The 24709-nt window shown below is 42.2% G+C and overlaps 1 protein-coding gene across 2 annotated transcripts; it reads right to left on the bottom strand.

The window, feature by feature from the left end:
- Positions 1–1989: 1989 nt before the first annotated feature.
- LOC123442992 (valine--tRNA ligase, mitochondrial 1-like) lies at positions 1990–9968 on the bottom strand. Of its 2 annotated transcripts, XM_045119198.1 has the most exons (22): positions 9831–9968; positions 9708–9749; positions 9544–9603; positions 9249–9308; positions 9003–9172; positions 8838–8910; positions 8624–8689; positions 8437–8520; positions 7678–7755; positions 7363–7446; positions 7174–7253; positions 7001–7058; positions 6611–6913; positions 6318–6488; positions 5529–5719; positions 5031–5433; positions 3834–4085; positions 3251–3751; positions 3056–3153; positions 2844–2943; positions 2522–2667; positions 1990–2401 (listed from the first exon to the last, which is right to left on the bottom strand). In XM_045119198.1, exons 1-22 carry the CDS (start codon positions 9837–9839, stop codon positions 2251–2253), a joined length of 3180 nt encoding a protein of 1059 aa, XP_044975133.1. In that variant the 5' UTR covers positions 9840–9968; the 3' UTR covers positions 1990–2250. The 2 variants fall into 2 exon arrangements, with proteins under 2 accessions (XP_044975133.1, XP_044975132.1); XM_045119197.1 differs by having other exon boundaries at positions 9708–9968.
- Between the last annotated feature and the right edge of the window lie 14741 nt (positions 9969–24709).

Raw genomic sequence — 24709 nt, forward strand, 5'->3', positions numbered from 1 at the left:
TGTCCATCACATCATTCTCCTAATGATGTGATCCCGTTATCAAACGACATCTCATGTCTATGGCGAGGAAACCTTGACCATCTTTGATCAACGAGCTAGTCCTTTAGAGGCTCACTAGGGACAGTGTGTTGTCTATGTATCCACACATGTATTTGAGTTTCCAATGAATACAATTCTAGCATGGATGACAAACGATTATCATGAATAAGGAAATATAATAATAATCAAATTATTATTGCCTCTAGGGCATATTTCCAACAAATAGATCTGGCGAGGGTCAAACTGACATGTGGGTCCCTTGTGTCATTGACACACGCACTAAACAAAATTTAATTTAACCTTTTATTACTAATTAGGGGTCTGGGCCCACTATGAGTGACTATGTGGTTAATTAGCAGGGCAGTTAGGCCCTAATAGCCGGGCCACATCATCCCACCGGCGGCTGAACGTTGGCGACGTCCACACGTGGCGATGATGATCGGGACAGCGTCTCCGGTGACCTTTTGAGCGGCGGAGGACACCTGCGTGCTCGTGAGTGTCTTCTTCGTCGATTGAGGCTAAGGGGAGGAGCTAGGGTTGCCTGAGGTGACGGCGGCGAGCTCATCCACGGCGGTCGGAGTTCGGGCAACAACGGTGGCTACGCTACAGGCACGGGAGGACCAACTACTGGGTGCGTTTGACTCCTCGGAGCAATGCGAACACGATGACACGCTCAAGCGCGAGCTGCGGCAAATGCATCCACGACGGCGACATGGCCGACGGTGGGGAGGTCTCGGGTCCGACAGGCAGCTAGCTAGAGGGCGCTTGGGGCAACGGGGGTAGGGGAGATGGAGCAGTGGCTCGCCCCGGTTCTAGCAGAGGCAACGACAGGCTCGGGGAGCCTCTCGACGAAGCGAATCGTCGACGACATCCGGCGGTCACCGGCGACGAGGAGGAGCTCGATGGCTTCGATCCTGGGCGTACGGGCTCGATTCCTCTCGCGTCGATATGGGGAGGAGCACGACAGAGCTGGGGGACACGTCGGGAGGCCTCGGCGAAGCTAGTGGCAGCAGTCGGCGGCGACGATGGCGCTCGGCCATGGTGGGGAGAGGGCGAGAGAGAGGGAAGGGGGAGGAATGGATGAGGCAGCTCGAACCGGCTCTCGGGAGTCTATCCCCGTCGTCACGCTGGCCTCGGAAAGCAGGCAGGCTGCAGCCGGTGTGGCACGAGGCTGCGGGCGCCATTGCGAGCTTCTCTTGTGCTTTATGGCACGAGGAAGAAGACGCGAGTGCCCTGGTGGGTTGGGCCCTCTAGGTGGGCTGCGCAAGGTAAGCTCCTTCTGTTTTATTTTATTTCTTTCTAATTTCTGGTCTCTGTTATTATTTGTTTAGGCAAAAATTCTAAAGTCCATAACCGTGAAATAATTACTGGGGTTTATAAATATTATTTCTATGGCCCACAATAATTACAAGAAAATGAAACAACTAGAATCATTATAATCTGTTATTTGCCATTTTCAGCAACTTTGCTGATTTAGTTAAAATGCTAAAAGATTTTGATAAAAGTGGATCATCCCTGGTATATTGTTGCCAACATTTATCAAAAAGGGTGAACATTTTTAAAGACCATTTTGGGTTCATTGAAAATAATTTGGTTGAACCTATTTGAATTTTATTTGATGCTAGGGTTTGATCATTCCCATTTCAAATTAAATTGAATTTAACATGATGCAAGATGATGATGCAAATGTTTGCAAACAATTATTCTACGGCTGTGAGACTTGCCCATTGAAAAAATTGAACCTTTACGTCAGGAGGGGCTGTCAGACTTGCCCACTGAAAAAATTGAACCTTTACGTCAGGAGGGGGTCATTTGACATGGATAATACGCCCTCTACCACCTATTCCATCCGTAAACTAATATAAGATTGTTTAGATTACTATAAAATAGTATTCTAAATGCTTGTATATTAGTTTACGGAGGAAGTATAAGTCATTTCAGAGAAGTTGCTTTTGAAGTGGAACCCTCAAGGCCAAGTATAAGTCATTTCAGAGAAGTTGCTTTTGAAGTGGACACTCAACACTCACAGATCAACATCATTTACAAACGTAAGGCAATTGTGAGAAACTGGAGTTTCATTGTCCCATTTGAATTTTCTATAAATGTGACATCACCACCATCCGCAAAAAAAACGGTGCAGTATCAACTTCCAAACAAAAATGCCAGTAGGTCCCAATAGAAACAGAGAGCCGACTCAAAAGCACTGCCAGATTACGCATCTAGTTTCTTCTCAGCCTCACCGATGACCCGCAGTTGCTCGAAAAAGGCGGTGAGCTTCCTCATGTCCTCCTCTTGGACACTGGGGGGAGCCTTCTCTCTGTAACCGGACGCTTCCATCTTCTGAGACAGGGCATGCTGTAACCTGCGCGTATGGATAACAAGAAACCATGTTACAGCTGATACAGTGGGATTGACAATGACAATCATACATGCAGATCTTTAGCGGGAGAACAATTAGACAGCATGGCGTAAGAAGGCTTACTTTTGGATTTCATCCCTCTTTTTCCTTAGCTTTTCGAGCTCCACTTCCGCATTTAGAGCCCCTTGAAGCTGAAGGTATACGGATAGGTCTTTGTTTACAACAGCAGTTGAACAGTCAGGTGGAGTTTCATCACTCTCTGCCAGGATCTGGAAATTGTCCAACATCAAATCAGTGACAATAACTACGAAAATTGATTATTCAGCGATAGACAGTCACTTGAGATGATATGCTCCACTCCACGTTTTACCAAATCATTGGACCCGTAAAGGAAGTTTTCAGATAATAAAACACATAATACAACGAAGAAAATGCAAGGCAAAACCTTAAGCGACGATACAGAAGAAAGAGACACCACTAGAGATTGATAGCACTGAACAGTGGCAGCAATATCTTCGCCTCGACAAAGTGCAAAAGCAGGTCGCCTGTTCATGAAAAGATAAGAAATAAGATGTCGATTTGGCAAGCCAACTGTAGAACAAGAATCAAGCAACCATATACACAGTACATTGTGAACACAAGGCCCAGGTACACGACCTTTCATTTGTATCTGTCGTTGGCTTCAGAGATCTTAGTTTGTTCACAGTATCCAAGATAATACCAATTTCACTTTCAAGTTTATCATCCGCCCATTCCTGTCATAAAGAACAATTGTTTTCCACTATAAGAAAAGGATATTGCAACATGAAGTTCTCTGTATTTAAAGTCTTCCGTTAGACATGAGTATATTACCTTAACAATAGATGGATATTCTGATATCATAATGGAATTTTTTCTGCAAGAATCTTTGGGCTGAGGAAGACGTTGCCAGAGTTCTTCTGTTACATAAGGCATGAATGGGTGGAGCAGACGCAAACCATTGTCAAGGCACACCCATAGGGCATCTCTACAAGCAGCTCTTGCTGAATCGAACTCGTGAGAGTCATTGAAGAAGTAAGGTTTTACAGCTTCTATAAATACATCACATAGCTGGTATTGCCACCATGAGTAAATAGCAGATGTTGCATCAGCGAACTTGTATGCTTCTAATGAGGTCACAGTCTTGCCAATAGCCTTGTTAAGTACCGAGAGTATCCATTTGCAGACCGGGGGCATTGAAGACACAACAATGGTTGCTGGTGGAGTATAATGATCACCAAGCTTGCCCATTGCAAAACGAATGGCATTCCACAATTTATTGCACCATTGGCGATATCCAACAACCCTCTTGATATCAAGATTTATCTTGTCAGACTGCAAAACAAGAGAGATTCTATAAAAAGATGAATTGGAAGCTTAGTACTACACCAGAAACTCAAATGGGTGTGACTATAACCTGAGAAGTGTAAGAAATCAGTGCGAAACGGAGTGCATCGGTGCCACATTCAGCGATGCCATCAGGAAAATCTTTCTTCTTCCCTTCTCTTGCAACACTTAACTCATTTTGATCCAGGTTGCCTTCTTCCAAACGTTTGAGGAGATCTTCAAGTGTCGTACCATTTATCACCTCGAGGGGATCAACAACATTACCAAGTGACTTGGACATTTTGCGGCCATGTGCATCCCGGATCATAGGATGCAAATACACCTGCAGAAGATGGTGCAATCATGACCCAGGATGCGAGATAATTAAAGCATATCTTCAACTAGGGTAGATTAGAAAAGAGTTGAAGCTCAATATGGTTGGTTAAATAAGTAGTTTCGGACTTTAAAGAGAAGCACCTTACATCCAGAAAAGAAAAGGGTAAGTTAATGAGTTTAAGCATTTAACACTACATGATAGTCTCAATCAAGCATACAGTACAATATGACAAAGGATGATGATGACAGAAATGTAACCTATGTTCAAAATTAACTAAGAAAGAGTCCATGAAGGAAGATGACCCGTTGACATAAATGACAGATCGCGGAATAATAATTGAAAAAGGGCGGAAATTTCTCCGACGAGTATCTGGGGAACTTATATTGCACTATATTGTCAAACAATTACGCTCCCATTGTTTGAACTGAACCTTGTCCGTAACATTCACATACTCCAACAACCAAGGTTTAAGGTAGATTGCCTCGAGTAACCTATCTTCAGAGTTCAATCAGGACAACACTGGAATGGCATGTAGAGACAAATAGCAGAGCAGCGAATAGTGCACAATGGACTAGTCCATTAATCCATTCAGCAAATGTCTGTAGAATTTATAATGCATGATTTTGTCAAACAATGGTGCTTATGCACTGCCAATATCAAATGTACTCCAACATAATATAAGACGTTTTTTGACACTGACACTATGGTAGTGTCAAAAAACGTCTTATATTATGTTACAGAGAGAGTAGAATGCTTCAGTTTTGGACATTTGGGCATAGCTAAATTGCTACACTAAAGCACAGTTTCACTATGTCCAGGCCTATGGAGACAGAAGGAAGAGGTAGCTATCAGCTAAAGAGTGCTCATAAGGAATTAGATTATTATGTATAATGGACTATTAGAACTGTAGAATACAATTAGTTTGGCAGAAAAAAACATTTCTATCGTTACCTTCTGAAATGGCACATCACCACCAAGTTGCATACCCATCATCACCATACGTGCCACCCAGAAGAAGAGAATATCAAGTCCAGTTTCAAGTACTGAAGTAGGGTAGAAAGCACGAAGATCAGCAGTATCATCTGGCCAACCAAGCACTGTCAATGGGAAGAGACCAGATGAAAACCAAGTATCCAAAACGTCAGGATCTTGATTTAACTGGAATTTCTTCCCCGGATACTTTTTCTGTGCCTCAAGCATTGCATCACATTCATTCCTTGCGACTATCCAACGGTCATTGTTTGATCCCAGATCACTCAATTGTTCATCTTCTAGTGTCACATACCACGCAGGTACACGATGTCCCCACCAGAGCTGCCTTGAAACACACCAATCGCGTATATTTTCCAGCCATCTGCAAGAATGGTGGATGGATCATGTTTCCTGATATTTCATTACTCTGATCTGAAGTCTGCAGGAGGTGGCACTTAACTAGGCAAAAGAAGATACCTGTACCAGTCTTGTTCATATTGTTGCGGAATAATCTCAATTTTTTTGGATCTTACAGCATCAAGACCTGCCTTTGCCATCGTATGGCAATTAACAAACCATTGGGGCTTTATCATAGGTTCCACTACATCATTACTTCTTGAACAAATTCCCAAATTCATTTCATTCTTTTTTGTGTCCTTGTACAATCCCTTAATTGGCAGAATAAAACATTGTTAGTTCAAAATTCAGAACTACTTAATTAAATCCAAATGAAATAAACTGGAGAAGGCAGAAAAAGACAAAGATCAGGCTAAAGTGATTAAATAGCAAGTGAAGGTAAATAGTTGGTCACTGGATTCCACAGGCATGCAAATTATATTTCTAATAAGAAATGAGAATCCATTACCATGGATATACCCAACCAAAATGGGATAACATGAAGAAGCCTTGAAGCAACATATACATAAACTACCAAAACACATATTTCCCATAAAAAGACACTGTACTGAGAGACTCATTAACTAGATTAATAAAAACGGGTGAAGGACAATCCATGTAAGAGGTAGAAATGTTTATACAAGAATAAATATTGTTTAAGACTGGCAAGTTCCAAAAAAAAATTGTAGTAAGGGTTAGCAAAATAGAAATATGAATATTACACTACATAGTTCATGATATTTCACTGTATAGTCTCTCTTTGTATGCCATCACCTAAATTTATACTAATCTAGCACAATAACCCACAACCATTCTTCAATACTACATCATAAACGTTATGCACCAATAGCTAAATGGAACCAGTAATACCTTTTCCTTCAGTGCATCAATAACTGCAACCCGAGCAGCAAATCTTGGCATTCCTTCAAATTGTGCACCTCCATTGCTGTTTATCTTCCCATCATCTGTGAAGATATTGATGAACTCTAGGTTGTGTCGTTTTCCAACCTCAAAGTCATTTGGATCATGGGCAGGTGTAATCTGCAAAACAAGTACACGACAATAAAAGCTGAGAGGGGGGGGGGGTATGCAGAAGGTTCAACAAGGTAAACTGAAGCAAAAAAAATAGATTAAATCGGTCCTAGGCATCCTTCAGTGCATACCTTGACAGCCCCAGTACCAAAAGTGGGATCCACTAGCACAGCATCGCAGATTATTTTGAGTTTTCGGCCATTGAATGGGTGAATGGCATGCTTTCCATGCAGATGTTTATACCTTTTATCCTCAGGATGAACAGCTATTGCCGTATCACCGAGCATTGTTTCAATTCTTGTTGTTGCGACAATAATTTCACCGAGTCCTTCTTCAAGAGGATAGGCAAAGGATATCAACACACCAAACTGTACAGGACTGCTGTAACCAGGGACCTTCAACATAGTTTCCTCTTTAAGCTCTAGATGATCCACCTGAGGAAACAGCATTTTCAATAAGATCTTAGTCATGGGTGTGGAATCAAACTGTACAGTATAGACAATATAATAAGCTTTATTAACCTCTATGTCAGATATTGCTGTTAAAAGTGTGCAGTCCCAATTCACAAGGCGGTAGTCCCTGTAAAGGACCAAATCATATATAGGAGGTAAGAAAACTAGGTCGGACGTTGAATGACATAGAGATGATAGTTAAAAAAATGCTAACAGTTACAGCAACAGGAGAGGAAACTAACCTGTAAACTAGGCCATCTTTGTGCAACCTAACAAATGCTTCGGTTACAGCTTTCGATCGTTGATCATCCATTGTGAAACACTGATGCATGAGTTAAGATTAAGTTGGTAATTTCAGAGTAAGAAATAAAAGAGTAAAATAGAACAAGTGTGTGTGCTTCTTTTTCAACTAAAGAAAGTAGGAATTTTACCTCACGGGACCAATCAAGCGAAGCCCCAAGCCTACGTAATTGACCCAATATGGTGCCACCGTACTGATCTTTCCATTTCAGAACCTGACCGGTGGATGATGACAAAAAATAGAATAAGCAAGAAAAATATTACCACAATGGAATCAAATTAAGCCCAGCATTAAGCTATGCTCTCTGTAATTTTCATGAATGCATCGGATGTTGAGCCCGATTACTAATATTCCGTAGTATAAAGGTGATGATTAAATGAATTATGATCTGACACAGGAGAAAAACAACAAACATAAGCATGTATTAAGAGGAATAGGTGCTTACTTCAGATATAAATTTGTCACGGCCTATGTCATGCCTTGTCAGCTTCCTTTCACGCATTAGCTTCTTTTCAACTACAACCTGGCTTAGGAGAACAGATTATTAAAACAAATTCGGTACTAAAACTGCGTGGCGCTGAAGTATTCAGCTATCCATAATGTGAAGTCCAAAAAAATGAAAATTCAAGGTACATAATCTACAGTGCTAGCTTAGTTCATACTACCTCTATTCCTAAATGTAAGACGTTTTGGCAGTTTAATTTAAACTGCCAAAACATCTTATATTTAGAAACAGAGGGTGTAGAATATAATGCGGGTTGAAGTCAATACAAAATAACTACATTTGGCAACAACATACAAGATTTAGTTTCATTTGCAAAAAGGGAGAAGGAAAGTCTGGAAAAGAGAAAGTACATCATTCTGCCAAAACTAAAATATCCATGTGATCATTTCTTCTACTTTGGTGCATGCAAAATTGCAAGTCAGGCAGTAACACGGTAAGAAATATCTGGTCTCTGGAAATAGTGTTCCAAATATTTTTGCTAATATTACAAACATTTATACATATACTAACAGGACCTAAAACCCCTGTTGGCAGCTTTATTTTAGTGGTGGCAAACCAACAGCAAACATGGTATTTTTTCATAAGTTGAGTGACAGCAAGTGCCACCAAAGAAGATATGTGGAACTCAACTGTACTATATGCGTATGTCATTCACAAGATGAACTTCAGGTGATAGTGAATCAAGTCCAACATACAAACCTGTGTAGCAATGCCAGCATGGTCCACTCCTGGGACCCACAGAGCATTATATCCCGACATTCTCCTCCACCGTATCATAGCGTCCTGCATTGGTGGAACAAAATAAAAGCAAAGAGCTTAAAATATCTCGTGAATGACCAGGGAATGGCAAATAGGTCTCACATCTCTACAAGCATAAAAATGGCACCTCTATAGCCACTGTAAGTGCATGACCAATATGAAGCGCTCCAGTCACATTCGGAGGTGGTAGAACCTGAAATGAAATAGCTTAGTACTTTTGCTGGAAGGAAATCCAAATCCACATTTGTAAAAAAAAACTAGTGATCCCATAAGATGCCAGTACGCTAACCCAGCTCACAGTGCACATCTTGCATGAAGCTCATAAGAAGTGGGTCACTTACTATAACAAAGGGTGGTTTTGAGCTTGCAGGGTCTGCCCCGAAATATCCTGCTGACTCCCACCAGGCATACCACCTACATTGTGGGGGGAAAAAGTATTCAGTTTAGCTAGGCGTTTCAGATGGTAAATGAATTACAAATACGAGAAAGGCAGACTAGCATCTTACGATTTTTCCACTGTACTTGGGCTATACTGCTTAGCCATTTGAGGTGCAAGCGATTTCTTCTGCCCACTAGGGGTCTCAGGATCAATGAAATCTTCGGGGTTTTCATCATCCGCAGCCTTCTTCTTTTGCTTCTTCTCACTTTTCTTAGGTCCATCAGAAGTTGCTTGAGCCTACAGAAGACCAAATTAGCACAAAAGGATCTCCACCAGGCATTTCAGCACCAAACTCATTTAAAAACGTTGATACCTGAAGCCTGGCAGCCTCCTTTTGCTTTGCCTTGAGCTTTTTCTCCTCCTTCTCTCTTGCCTGCAAGCAGAACACTCAACCCCGTAAGGAATCTTTTCCCATACACATAAGAAAATAAGAAATAATTTTAACTTAGCACTGAACTGGTTTCTAACATTGGTAAAATTCACAGATCAACACATTTCAATAACCAATTCGGGCGAACTGCCAATTAACGATATAATTGGCAAAGCGAACAACAGCACAAGGACCAAACTCACGAGAGCAAGTTCACACGGATCTCGGGCAAGCATACCTTCTGCTCTTTCTTCAGTTTCCGCTCCCGCTCTAGCTCTAGCTCCTTGTCGTCAAGCAGCTGCTCGCATCACCACCAAACGAGAGAAGACAGAAATCGGATGAGCCGCTGATAATAAACAGAACGCAAAATTGGACAGCCGTCGCGGCGACTTCCGCACAAACCTTCTCCTCTGACGCCGCCTTCTCCGGTGCCTGCGCCACGGGCTGCACGAGGCCAGCAAAACTCGAATCAGAGGCGCGCGAGCAGAGAGATCCATCAATGGGAGCGGATGAGACCGGGATTACCTTCTCCATGGTGAGAGATCGGGTGGTACGGGTGGTCGCGCCGCCGGGGCCGCGCGCCGGCGCTTGCTTGGACGTTGCGGAGCACGGCGAGAGCAGAGTGTCCCTGACAGGTTAGGGTTTTGCGGAATTTCTTTTGGTTTGGAGGATGGTGAAAGGGATTAGAGGATACCGTGCCCGAGTGTGACACTGACATGTGGGTTTACCGGATGGGCTGGGATGCCATTGCTTTGTGGCCCGTGTTCTCTCCCTCCCAGCAGCCCAATAAAGCACATAGATCTGGCCCACTGAGGGCAGCACTTGTTCCTAGGCCTGAAAAACCATTCCTACTCGAGTTTTCTTTTTTTTAAAGAACTTCCTCCTTGACCCCACATTGCCCTTACCGCAAAAACCCTAACCCCAAAACCTCCGTTGCTGCCACATCTTGTACGCGGTTGTGATCACATCTCTAGCCTGTGAGCTAACCAGATCGAAGAAACAAAAAAAGTGCAAATCCAAGATGCATTTGTCAACTTCGTCTGCACCTTGTCGCGAAGGAGGCCGTCAAGCCTCTGTCCTTGAACTATGATTGTCTCATCATCTACGTCGGTCACTACACCTTACTTTCCTTCAACCACTCTCTACTCAAACACTCAGCATTTGTCTCAATGTACAGATCAAAAAACGTGGAAGACTTGATTTCTAACTTCTGTTAGACCTAAAATGGCGTGAGAAAACTTCTCGTACAGCATCAAAGCATGTAGTGTTACTTTAATATCAAATTTTGAGAAATATAGTTTGTGGTGAGTATCAAAGATAGTGATGTCCTGATAAATACTAACATAACTGAAATACCTTTCCTGCTCGTAAAGATTTAGGTTTGACCCAAATATATTATTTTCATACTCACTTTGTTCAAATTTATTAGGCTCGCACAAATTTTAAGAAAAAATAGCCATTAATTTGGTCAAGAAAATAGTCACGCCTTACAAAAGTTATATCATGGGAAACTTCACTAAAATGTGTATATAGTTGGATCATTTTGTGCCATATAACTAAAATTTTGTTGACCAAATTAGTGGTTAAAATTATTCTAAAAATATATGTGTGCCTTATAGACCCCCCAACAGATGCGGTATTGCTTACAATAATTAATAATTAATAATCTTTCCTACTTATAAAGGTTGGAGTCCGTGATGAGTTTACACGTGGACTACACAAATAAACAAATGCACTACCCACATGTGGGACTAGCAACCTTTTAAGAGATATAAATAAACAAATGTTACTTTTACTAGGTAAGACCTATCTCAAATAAACAAATGTTACTTTTACTAGGTAAGACATATCTCAAATAAACAAATACACTGCTATCCTAATACGAGAATAACATTCTTCACACAAATTATAAATGCAAGTATGCCTCGAATTCAAAATCATGGTCGTCATTTTAGTTTCTCCCAACCAATTCGTTCGGTTCCATGTCATAGCAGAAGAGGGCAAACAAATTCAATGCAATGCAGCGATTTAACTTACTCATGCTCATTCTCCTATGTTCCATTCAAAATGTATCTCACTATAAATCTTGTGAAGGACCTACTATGGTCGCTTGAGACTCTTTAGCAACTGCAACATGGTCTTTTGTTATGTTCGCGCTCTCTCTTAATGGTGAACCTTGCAACAGCCGCAAGACAACATCATCTTATGATGATCTCCTAAGCCAGTGGTAATTCCTTGTTTATTATGGCTTCGTAACAACGCACGGGCATTGTGCTAGTTAATTATAAAGGTTGGAGTTGATGATGAATTTACATGTGGGGCCAACAACTTTCACCAATAAATAAATGCACTCCCATCCATATTGAAAGTAGCAACCTTTCATGAACATAAATAAACAAATATACTTATATTCACATATTATACCAAACACAAATAAATAATACAGTACTATTTATGAGAGACTAACACTTAGGCACAGATAACAAATGCAGAAATGCGACTCCAACTCAATATAATGTTGTTTTTTTGTTTTTTCTTTCTTTCTTAGCCAAGTTTTTTTAGTTTCAACATTCAAAATTATAAGAGAGTGAATAGATTGTAATTCCAAAACGATGATAGACCTTATCCTCCTACCTGATCCACGACCTTGTGCACTCAACTTATCAATGTATATTCTTATGTGTTTCAACATTCAAAATATTGTGTATGCAAAGGACCATGGTCACTTAAGATTCTCCAATGCCTGACGCGTGATCTTTTGTGGTATTTTTATTAACCGCGAGCAAATTCCACATGACGCCAACGTATTTTGACAATTTCTTAAGTGAGTAACCTAACTCCTCGTATTTTATAGTTTCGTAGCAACGCACGGACATTGTGCTAGTTGCTTGCAATAATTTGAGTTGCTGGTCATATCTTCACTCCTCCGACACTTCCATTACCCTCATGTGAAAGGTACAACACCCACAACTCATAACCCAATATCGTCGCATCTCTCTTTGCCACATGCCTTATAAATTTGTTAGGAAAGTGATTATGATTTGACAGAATGGGGGAATGTGATTATGGGATAAGACCAGTGTGTTTATGTTCCCAGGTGTGTTATCAACGATAATGTGCCCGTAGCTTTTGAAAGTGTCCATTTGATGAGAATAAGGTAGAAAAAAAGGAGGGTGTTTTGGCTTCCGGGAGCATTTGCTCCCGGATGAACAGTACCACAAAAAATGGTGAAATGTTTCCAAAAAAACTTGAATCTTTTTTGTGAATGTCTGTGTTAGTGCGACAAGCATACTTGATAATTTTCATACGAAACGAAGGAGTAGTTTATCGTCGATGAAAATAGCAAATTTGGGTGACATTTGAGGGTAACATTTGATGTTCAAATTTGTTATTCTTGCACGGGCCAAAATATTTAGCCTTTTTTGTCTAAAAATTTACAGGTAACATTGAATGTGACTATAAATGAATAAAAATGTTGTTGGAATTTTTTTTGACATTTAAAAAATTATTTTTCACACGCAAGAGCAAATGCTCCCGGTAGCCAAATTGGATTTCCCGCAAAAAGAACTACTTGTATGATGTCAAACTTGATATGATGACAGCCTATGATAGGGTAAAATGTCATTATTTGAATGCTATTTTGCTGAAGCGATAGATCATGAAGTGTGTCATGTGGCTCAGATTTACAGTCCACATGAATTGCATATTTTACCCCTTCGAGAGGTTTAAGCCAACGGACCCAATGTCTCCATTTTTTCTAGTTAGTGTTGAGGAGTTGACATTTTATTTAATCATATTGAAGGTGAATTTATATCGGTATTGCCCTCCATTAGTCTATTATTTTGAAGATTGGTTTTGATTTCGTTCGTTCTTTCCTTACAAATGAAAATCTTGACAGGTCTCCTCTTGTTGACATGAAGATGTTGGAAATATGTCCGAGAGGCAATAATAAATTGGTTATTATTATATTTCCTTGTTCATGATAATCGTTTATTATCCATATGAGAATTGTATTGATTGGAAACTCAAATAAATGTGTGGATACATAGACAACACATTGTCCCTAGTGAGCCTCTAGTTGACTAGCTCGTTGATCAAAGATGGCCAAGGTTTCTTGGCCATAGACAAGTGTTGTCACTTGATAACGGGATCACATCATTAGAAGAATGATGTGATGGACAAGACCCAAACTATAAACGTAGCATATGATCGTGACAGTTTATTGCTACTGTTTTCTACATGTCAATGTAAGTGTTCCTATGACCATGAGATCATGCAACTCCCGGACACCGAAGGAATACCTTGTGTGTATCAAACGTCGCAACATTACTGGGTGACTATAAAGGTGCTCTACAGGTATCTGTGAAGGTTTCTGTTGGGTTGGCGTGGATCAAGACTGGGATTTGTCACTCCGTGTGATGGAGAGGTATCTCGGGGCCCACTCGGTAATACAACATCACAACAAGCCTTGCAAGCTAGTAACGAGATATTGTATTACGGAACAAGTAAAGAGACTTGCCGATAACGAGACTGAACTAGGTATAGAGATATCGACGATCGAATCTCGGGCAAGTAACATACCGAAGGACAAAGGGAACAACATACGGGATTAACTGAATCCTTGACATAGAGGTTCAACCGATAGAGATCTTCGTAGAATTTGTCGGAGCCAGTATGGATATCCAGGTCCCGCTATTGGTTATTGACCGGGGAGTGTCTCTGGTCATGTCTGCATAGTTCTCGAACCTACAGGGTCTGCACACTTAAGGTTCGGTGACGTTTCAGTATAGTTGAGTTATAGGTGTTGGTGACCGAAGGTTGTTCGGAGTCCCGGATGAGATCCTCGATGTCACGAGGAGCTCCGGAATTTTCCGGAGGTAAAGATTGATATATAGGAAGTTCTGTTTTGGTCACCAGAAAAGTTTCGAGCTCATCGGTAGTGTACCGGGAGTGCCGGGAGGGTGTCGGGGGACCACCAGGAGGGGTATGACGATCCAAGAGCCTTATGGGCTGTGAGAGGAGGTGGACCATCCCCTCATGCGCTGGACGAAGCCTCTCTCAAAATCCCATGCGGCTAGGAGTGGAGATAAAAGGCAAAAGTATTTTAAAAGGAAAGGAAGGAGTAGTCCTCCCAAAGTAGTCCACCTCCTTTGTGGGAAGGTGGACTCTTCCTTGTAGGGTTTGGCCGACCCCTTATCCTTGGAGTAGGGGCCAAGGCTAACTCCTTTCCCCTCCTCCTATATATACTAGAGGTTTTGAGGGTTTTGAGACACAGAAATCAGCCACGGTTGCCTCTCTCTCCCTCTTAATCTATTTCTCCTCTAGTCTAGTTCGGCGGTGCTTAGGCGAAGCCCTGCTGGATTAGTTCACTACCACCACCACCATGCTACCGTGCTGGAGAACTCATCCACCTCTCCGCCCCCCTTGTTGGATCAAGAAGGCGGTGATCGTCATCGAGCTGTACGTGTGCTGAACGCGGAGGTGCCGTCCGTTCGGCACTAGATCGGGATGGATCGTGATGGGATCGCGGGACGGATCATGATGAGATCGTGGGACAGGCTGCGATTTGGATCGCAAAGATGTTCCACTACATAAACCGCGTTATATACGCTTCTGCTTAGCGATCTACAAGGGTATGTAGATTCACTCTCCCCTCTCGTAGATGATCATCACCATGGATAGGTATTGTGTGTGCATAGGAAAATTTGTGTTTCCCATGCAACGTTCCCCAATAGTGGAATCATGAGCCAGGTTCATGCGTAGATGGTATCTCGAGTAGAACACAAAGGAGTTTGTGGGCGTTGATGTTCAATTTGCTGCCCTCCTCAGTCTTTTCTTGATTTGGCGGTATTGTTGGATTGAAGCAGCTCGGACCAACGTTACTCGTACGCTTATGGGAGACCGGTTTCATCGACTAACATGCAACTTGTTGCATAAAGATGACTAGCGGGTGCCTGTTTCTTCAACTTTAGTTGAATCGGATTTGACTGAGGCGGTCCTTGGAGAAGGTTAAATAGCAACTTGCATATCACCGTTGTGGTTTTGCGTAAGTAAGATGCGATCATGCTAGATACCCATAACAGCCATGTAAAACATGCAACAACAAATTAGAGGACATCTAACTTGTTTTTGCAGAGTATGCATGTGATGTGATATGGCCAAAGACATGATATGATATATTGGATGTATGAGATTATCATGTTGTAATAGTTAAATATCGACTTACACGTCGATGCTACGGCAACCGGCAGGAGCCATAGGGTTGTCTTTAATTATTTTTGCGCTTGGAGATGCTTTGCTTTATCGCTAGTAGGAGCTTTAGTAGTAACAACATAGTTAGTGCGACAACCTCGATGATAGCACAATGATGCAGATCATGATGATGGAGATCATGGTGTGGCGCCGATGACGATGGAGATCATGTCGGTGCTTTGATGATGGAGATCAAGAAGCACAAGTTCATGGCCATATCATGTCACTTGTGATTTGCATGTGATGTTAATCCTTTTATGCACCTTGTTTTGCTTAGGACGACGGTAGCATTATAAGGTGACCCCTCACTAAAATTTCAAGATAAAATTGTGTTCTCCCCGACTGTGCACCATTGTGACAGTTCGTCGTTTCGAGACACCACGTGATGATCGTGTGTGATAGACTCAACATTCACATACAACAGGTGCAAAACAGTTGCACACACGGAACACTCGGGTTAAACTTGATGAGCCTAGCATGTACATACATGGCCTCGGAACACAAGAGACCGAAAGGTCGAGCATGAATCATATAGTTGATATGATCAACATGGAGATGTTCACCATTGAAGCTAAACTCAACTCACGTGATGATCGGACTTGAGTTAGTGAATTTGGATCATGCGACACTAAAATGACTAGAGGGATGTCAATTTGAGTGGGAGTTCTTAAGTAATATGATTAATTGAACTCATTATCATAAACATAGTCAAGAGGTCTTTGCAAATTATGTTGTAGCTTGCGTTGTAGCTCTATTGTTTTTAATATGTTCCTAGAAAAAAATTAGTTGAAAGATGATAGTAGCAATTATGTGGACTGGGTCCGTAAACTGAGGATTGTCCTCATTGCTGCACATAAGGCTTATGTCCTTAATGCACCGCTCGGTGTGCTGAACCCCGAACGTCGTGTGTGGATGTTGCGAACATCTGACATACACATTTTTTATGACTACGTGATAGTTCAGTGTGTAATGCTTAACGGCTTAGAATTGAGGCACCGAAGACCTTTTGAATGTCACAAAACATATGAGATGTTCCAAGAGATGAAAGTGGGATTTTAGGCTCGTGCCCACGTCAAGAGGTATGAGACCTCTGACAAGTTTCTTGGCCTGCGAAGTAAGGAGAAAAGCTCAATCGTTGAGCATGTGCTCAAATTGTCTAAGTACTACAATTGCTTGAATCGAGTGGGAGTTGATCTTCCAGATAAGATAGTGATTGACATAGTTCTCCAAAGTCACTGCCACCAAGCTACATAACTTCGTGATGAACTATAACATACGAGGGATAGATACGATGATCCTTGAGCTATTCACGATGTTTGACACCGCGAAAGTAGAAATCAAAAAGGAGCATCAATTATTGATGGTTAGTAAAACCACTAGTTTTAAGAAGGGCAAGGGCAAGAAGGGATACTTCATGAAACGGCAACCAATTGTTGCTCTAGTGAAGAGACCCAAGGTTGAACCCAAACCCGAGACTAAGTGCTTCTGTAATAAGGGGAATAGTCACTGAAGAGGAACTACCCTAGATACTTGGTAGATGAGAAGGCTAGCAAAATCGACAAAAGTATATTGGATATACATGATATTGATGTGTACTTTACTAGTACTCCTAGTAGCACCAGGGTATTAGATACCGGTTCGGTTGCTAAGTGTTAGTAACTCGAAATAAAAGCTATGGAATAAACAGAGACTAGCTAAAGGCGAGGTGACGATATGTGTTGGAAGTGTTTCCAAGGATGACGTGATCAAACATCGCATGCTCCCTCTACCATCAGGATTAGTGTTAAACCTTAATAATTGTTATTTGGGTTTTTGCGTTGAGCATAGACATGATTAGATTGTGTTTATCGCAATACGGTTATTCATTTAAAGAGAGTAATGGTTACTCTGTTTATTTGAATAATACCTTCAAGGGTCTTGCACCTAAAATGAATGGTTTATTGAATCTCGATCGTAGTGATACACATGTTCATAATATTGATGACAAAAGATATAAAGTAGTAATGATAGTACCACTTACTTGTGGCACTGCCACTTGAGTCATATTGGTATAAAACGCATGAAGAAGCTCCATGCTGATGGATCTTTGGACTCACTCGTTTTTGAAAAGTTTGAGACATGCGAACCATGTCTATTGGTATAAATGAATGAAGAAACTCCATGCAGATGGATCGTTTGGATTCACTTGATTTTGAATCACTTGAGACATGCAAATCAAGCCACATGGGCAAGATGACTGTAGGCCTCATTTTCAGTGAGATGGAACAAGATAGTAACTTATTGGAAGTAATACATTTTGATGTATGCAGTCCAATGAGTGCTGAGGCACGAAGTGGATATCATTATGTTCTTACTTCACAAATGATTTGAGTAGATACTGGTATATTTACTTGATGAAACACAAGTTTAAATTATTTAAAGGTTTGAATAATTTTAGAGTGAGGTTGAAGATCGCCATGACAAGAGGATAAAATATCTATGATATGATCGTACAGATGAATATCTGAGTTGCGAGTTTGGTACACATTTAAGACAATGTGGAAATTGTTTCACAACTAATGCCACCTGGAACACCATAGTGTGATGGTGTGTCCGAATGTCATAGTTGTGCCCTATTGGATGTGGTGCATACTATAATGTCTCTTATCGAATAACCACTATCGTTTTTGGGCTAGGCATTAGAGACAACCGCATTCACTTTAACTAGGGCACCACGTAATTCCATTGAGATGATAGCGTATGAACTATGGTTTGGAGAAACCTAAGTTGTCGTTTCTTAAAAGTATGGGGCTGCGACACTTATGTGAAAAAGTTTCGGCATGATAAGCTCGAACCCAAAGCGGATAAATGCATCTTCATAGGACAACGAAAACAGCTGGGTATACCTCCTATCTCATATCCGAAATCAAAGTGTTTGTTTCTAGAAAAGGGTCCTCTCTCGAGAAAAAGTTTCTCTCGAAAGAATTGAGTGGGAGGATGGTGGAACTTGATGAGGTTATTGAACCGTCACTTCAACCAGTGTGTAGCAGGGCGCAGGAAGTTGTTCCTGTGGCGCCCACACCAATTGAAGTGGAAGCTGATGATAGTGATCATGAAGCTTCAGGATCAAGTTACTACAAACCTCGTAGGTGACAAGGTCACGTACTGCTCTAGAGTGGTACGATAACCCTATCTTGGAGGTCATGTTGTTGGACAACAATGAACCTACGAGTTATGGAGAAGCGATAGTGGGCCCGGATTCTGACAAATGGCTGGAGGCCATGAAATCCGAGAGTGGATCCATGTACGACAACAAAGTGTAGACTTTGGAAGAACTACTTGATGGTCGTAAGACTGTGAAGTATAGACGAATCTTTAAAAGGAGGATAGATGATGATGGTGAAAAGTCACCATTAAGAAAGCTCGACTTGTAACAAAGATGTTTCATACAAGTTCAAAGAGTTGACTATGATGAGACTTTCTCACTCATAGCAATGCTAAAAGTCTGTTGGAATTATATTAGCAGGTGCTGCATTATCTATGAAATCTTGTAGATAGGATGTCAAAACATTGTTTCCTCAACGGTTTCCTTAAGGAAAGGTTGTATGTGATACAACCAGAAGGTTTTGTCGATCCTAAGGATGCTAACAAGTATGCCAGCTCCAGTGATCCTTCTATGAACTGGAGCAAGCATCTCGGAGTTGGAATATACGCTTTGATGAGATGATCAAACTTTTTGTGTTTATACAAAGTTTATGAGAAACATGTATTTCCAAAGAAGTGAGTGGGAGCACTATAGAATTTCTGATAAATATATGTGGTTGACATATTTTGATCGGAAATAATGTAGAATTTATAGAAATCATAAAGGGTTGTCTGAAAGGAGTTTTTCAAAGGAAAAACTGGATTAAGCTACTTGAACATTGAGCATCAAGATCTATGGAGATATATCAAAGCGCTTAATAGAACTTTCTACGAAATGCATGCCTTGACAAGTTTTTGAAGGAGTCCAAAATAGATAGGAAAAGAAGGAGTTCTTGGCTGTGTTGTAAGGTGTGAATTTGAGTAAGACTCAAAGCTCGACCACGGTAGAAGAAAGAGAAAGTACGAAGGTCAACCCCTATGCCTTAGCCGTAGGCTCTAAAGTATGACATGCTGTGTACCGCACCCGATGTGTGCCTTGCCATGAGTATGTCAAGGGGTACAAAGAATGATCCAAGATTGAATCACTCGACAACGGTCAAAGTTATCCTTAGTAACTAGTGGACTAAGGAATTTTCTTGATTATGGAGGTGATAAAAGAGTTCATCGTTAAGGGTTACGTCGATGCAAGTTTTGACACTAATCCGGATGACTCTGAGTAGTAAACCGGATTCGTATAGTGGAGCAGTCATTTGGAATAGTTCCAAATGGCACGTGGTAGCAGCATCTATAGGATCACATAGATATTTGTGAAGCACACACGGATCTGAAATGTTTAGACCCGTTGACTAAAAATCTCTCACACAAGCAAGACATGATCGAACCCCAGAACTGTATGGGTGTTAGATTCATTGCAATCACCTAGTGATGTGAACTAGATTATTGACTCTAGTGCAAGTGGGAGACTGTTGGAAATATTCCCTAGAGGCAATAATAAATTGGTTATTATTATATTTCCTTGTTCATGATAATCGTTTATTATCCATGCTAGAATTGTATTAATTGGAAAGTCAAATACATGTATGGATACATAAACAACACACTGTCCCTAGTGAGCCTCTAGTTGACTAACTCGTTCATCAAAGATGTGTTGGAAATATGCCCTAGAGGCAATAATAAATTAGTTATTATTATATTTCTTAGTTCATGATAATCGTTTATTATCCATGCTATAATTGTATTGATTGGAAACACAATACTTGTGTGGATACATAGACAAAACACTGTCCCTAGTAAGCCTCTAGTTGACTAGCTCGTTGATCAAAGATGGCCAAGGTTTCCTGGCCATAGGCAAGTGTTGTTACTTGATAACGGGATCACATCATTAGGAGAATCATGTGATGGACTAGACCCAAACTAATAGACGTAGCATGTTGATCGTGTCATTTTGTTGCTACTGTTTTCTGCGTGTCAAGTATTTGTTCCTATGACCATGAGATCATATAACTCACTGACACCGGAGGAATGCTTTGTGTGTATCAAACGTCGCAACGTAACCGGGTGACTATAAAGATGCTCTACAGGTATCTCCGAAGGTGTTAGTTGAGTTAGTATGGATCGAGACTGGGATTTGTCACTCCGTGTGACGGAGAGGTATCTTGGGGCCCACTCGGTAATACAACATCACACACAAGCCTTGCAAGCAATGTAACTTAGTGTAAGTTGCGGGATCTTGTATTACGGAACGAGTAAAGAGACTTGTCGGTAAACGAGACTGAAATAGGTATGCGGATACTGACGATCGAATCTCGGGCAAGTAACATACCGAAGGACAAAGGGAATGACATACGGGATTATACGAATCCTTGGCACTGAGGTTCAAACGATAAGATCTTCGTAGAATATGTAGGATCCAATATGGGCATCCAGGTCCCGCTATTGGATATTGACCTAGGAGTCTCTCGGGTCATGTCTACATAGTTCTCGAACCCGCAGGGTCTGCACACTTAAGGTTTGACGTTGTTTTATGCGTATTTGAGTTATATGGTTGGTTACCGAATGTTGTTCGGAGTCCCGGATGGAGATCTCGGACGTCACGAGGGTTTCCGGAATGGTCCGGAAACGAAGATTGTTATATAGGATGACCTCATTTGATTACCGGAAGGTTTTCGGAGTTACCGGGAATGTACCGGGAATGACGAATGGGTTCCGGGAGTTCACCGGGGGGGCAACCCACCCCGGGGAAGCCCATAGGCCTTGGGGGAGACACACCAGCCGTTAGTGGGCTGGTGGGACAGCCCACAAGTGCCCTATGCGCCAAGGGAAAGAAAATCAAGAGAGAAAAGAAAAAAAAAGGAGGAGGTGGGAAGGAAGGGGGACTCCCTCCCACCAAACCTAGTCCAACTCGGTTTGGGGGGGGGGAGAGTCCTCCCCCTTGGCTCGGCCGACCCCCTTGAGGGTCCTTGGACCCCAAGGCAAGGCCCCCTCCCTCCCACCTATATACGGAGGTTTTAGGGCTGATTTGAGACGACTTTTCCACGGCAGCCCGACCACATACCTCCACGGTTTTTCCTCTAGATCGCGTTTCTGCGGAGCTCGGGCGGAGCCCTGCTGAGACAAGGTCATCACCAACCTCCGGAGCGCCGTCACGCTGCCGGAGAACTCTTCTACCTCTCCGTCTCTCTTGCTGGATCAAGAAGGCCGAGATCATCGTCGAGCTGTACGTGTGCTGAACGCGGAGGTGCCGTCCGTTCGGTACTAGATCGTGGGACTGATCGCGGGATTGTTCGCGGGGCGGATCGAGGGACGTGAGGGCGTTCCACTACATCAACCGCGTTCTCTAACGCTCCTGCTGTACGGTCTACAAGGGTACGTAGATCACTCATCCCCTCTCGTAGATGGACATCACCATGATAGGTCTTCGTGCGCGTAGGAAAATTTTTGTTTCCCATGCGACGTTCCCCAACAAGATGGTCAAGGTTTCCTGGACATAGACAAGTGTTTTCACTTGATAACAGGATCACATCATTAGGAGAATGATGTGATGGACAAGAGCCAAACTATAGATGTAGCATATAATCATGTGAGTTTATTGTTACTGTTTTCTGCATGTCAATGTATCTGTTCCTATGACCATGAGATCATGCAACTCCCGGACGCCGGAGGAATACCTTGTGTGTATAAAACATCGCAATGTTATTGGGTGACTATAAAGATACTCTACATGTATCTATGAAGGTTTCTGTTGGGTTGGCATGGATCAAGACCGGGATTTGTCACTCCGTGTGACGGAGAGGTATCTCGGGGCCCACTCGGTAATACAACATCATAACAAGCCTTGCAAGCAATGTGACTAAGGAGTTAGTCACGGGATCTTGTATTATGGAACGAGTAAAGAGACTTGCTAGTAATGAGATTGAACTAGGTATAGAGATACCGATGATCGAATCTCGGTCAAGTAACATACCGAAGGACAAAGGGAACAACATATGGATTAACTGAATACTTGACATAGAGGTTCAACCGATAGAGATCGTAGAATATGTCGGAGCCAATATGGGCATCCAGGTCCCACCATTGGTTATTGACTGTGGAGTGTCTCAGTTCATGTCTGCATAGTTCTCGAACCTGCAGGGTGTGCACACTTAAGGTTCGTTGACGTTTCAGTATAGTTGAGTTATAGGTGTTTGTGACCGAAGGTTTTTCAGAGTCCCGGATGCGATCCTGGACGTCACGAGGAGCTCCGGAATTTTCCGGAGGTAAAGATTGATATATAGTAAGTCCTATTTTGGTCACCAGAAAAGTTTCGATCTCATCGGTAGTGTATCGGGAGTGCCGGGAGGGTGCCGGGGGACCACCGGGAGGGGTGTGACGACCCAAGAGTCTTATGAGATATGAGAGGAGGTGGACCAGCCCTTGGTGCACTATCCGAAGCCTCTCTCAAAAGCCCATGCGGCTAGGAGTGGAGATAAAAGGCAAAAGTCCTTTAAAAGGAAAGGAAGGAGGAGTCCTCCCAAACTAGTCCACCTCCCTTGTGGGAAGGTGGACTCTTCCTTGTAGGGTTTGGCCCACCCCTTCTCCTTGGAGTAGGGGCCAAGGCTGCCTCCTCTCCCCTCCTCCTATATATACTAGAGGTTTTGAGGGTTTTGAGACATAGAAATCAGCCACGGCTGCCTCTCTCTCCCTCTAGATTTGTTTCTCCTCTAGTCTAGTTCGACGGTGCTTAGGCGAAGCCCTGCTGGATTAGTTCACCACCATCACCACCACGCTGCCGTGTTGGAGAACTCATCTACGTCTCCTCCCCTCTTGCTGGATCAAGAAGGCGGTGATCTTCATCGAGCTGTACGTGCGCCGAACACGGAGGTGTCGTCCGTTGGGCACTAGATCGGGATGGATCGTGATGGGATCGTGAGACGGATCATGATGAGATCACGGGACGGGCTGTGATTTGTATCGCGAAGATGTTCCAGTACATCAATCGCGTTATATATAAGCTTCCGCTTAGCAATCTACAAGGGTATGTAAATTCACTCTCCCCTCTAGTAGATGATCATCGCCATGGATAGGTATTGCGTGTGCGTAGGAATTTTTTTGTTTCCCATGCAATGTTCCCCAACAGAAGAATGATGCTTTTAATATCTCCAGGATGATCTAGATTGTTAAAATCACAAAAGTTAAGCGATGTTCCAACAGGGTGGTGAATGAGATTGCGAAGTTCGACTTTATTGGTAAATCCGTTGGGATCCTTCTTAGTAGTGTTCCGTCGTGAGTGGCGAATTTTGTAATGAATGACTGTAATAATCTTTGTTGATTAATTAATTAATGTGGTGCTTAAAAAATTGAATTGACTTTGTGGACATAGGGGTATTAAATATCTTTTAGAAGCACATACTCCTCCAGGGGGTCGATTAGGGCGTGGGCATAAGGACCTGATACGTCCATTTTGCATCATGATTTTTTATTGATAATTATGTTATTCTTAGTCATTATTCCACTTTATGATACAATTTTTTATGTATTTTCTTTCTGAATTTACAAGGTACATCATAAACAGGGAAATTGCCGGAAACTGGAATTCTGGACGTGAAAACGAAGAAAAAGTCTAAAAATTTTGTGGACTTCAAATGACTTGAAACTTCACCGGGATTTTTCTTTTGAAATATAAATCAAATTATGGATAAAATAAGTACAAGAGGGGGCACCTGTTGGTGCCAAGCCAATAGTGCGTGCCAACCCCCTTGGGCGCGCCCTCATGTCTTGGGGCCACCTCCCAGGTCCTATAGGCCCCCTCTTATGCTATACTATGAGTTTTGACCTAGAAAAAAAAGATACTTTCAGGACAAAGCGCCGCCATCTCGAGGTGGAAACCTGGGCAGAGACCCTTTTGCTCTCCGACAGAGTGATTCTGTCGGGGAAACTTCCTTCCGGCAGGGGGAAATCGAAGCCATCGTCATCACCAACGATTCCTCCTTGTAAGTGAATCTAGTGCCACCCTTTGTTGGTTTTGGAGTATTAAAGACAAACGTGGTTGA

Source organism: Hordeum vulgare, chromosome 3H (assembly GCF_904849725.1).
Source record: "Hordeum vulgare subsp. vulgare chromosome 3H, MorexV3_pseudomolecules_assembly, whole genome shotgun sequence".
In the NCBI taxonomy this organism is placed as follows: Eukaryota; Viridiplantae; Streptophyta; class Magnoliopsida; order Poales; family Poaceae; genus Hordeum; species Hordeum vulgare.

Coding starts and splice junctions, on each gene's coding strand:
- LOC123442992 (XM_045119197.1), bottom strand. CDS start 9,839: ATGGAGAAGGTAATCCCGGTCTCATCCGCTCCCATTGATGGATCTCTC. Junction 9,173..9,248: donor AGGAGGCTGCCAGGCTTCAG/GTATCAACGTTT, acceptor GGTCTTCTGTAG/GCTCAAGCAACTTCTGATGG. Junction 5,720..6,317: donor TTGATGCACTGAAGGAAAAG/GTATTACTGGTT, acceptor CTGCCAATTAAG/GGATTGTACAAGGACACAAA.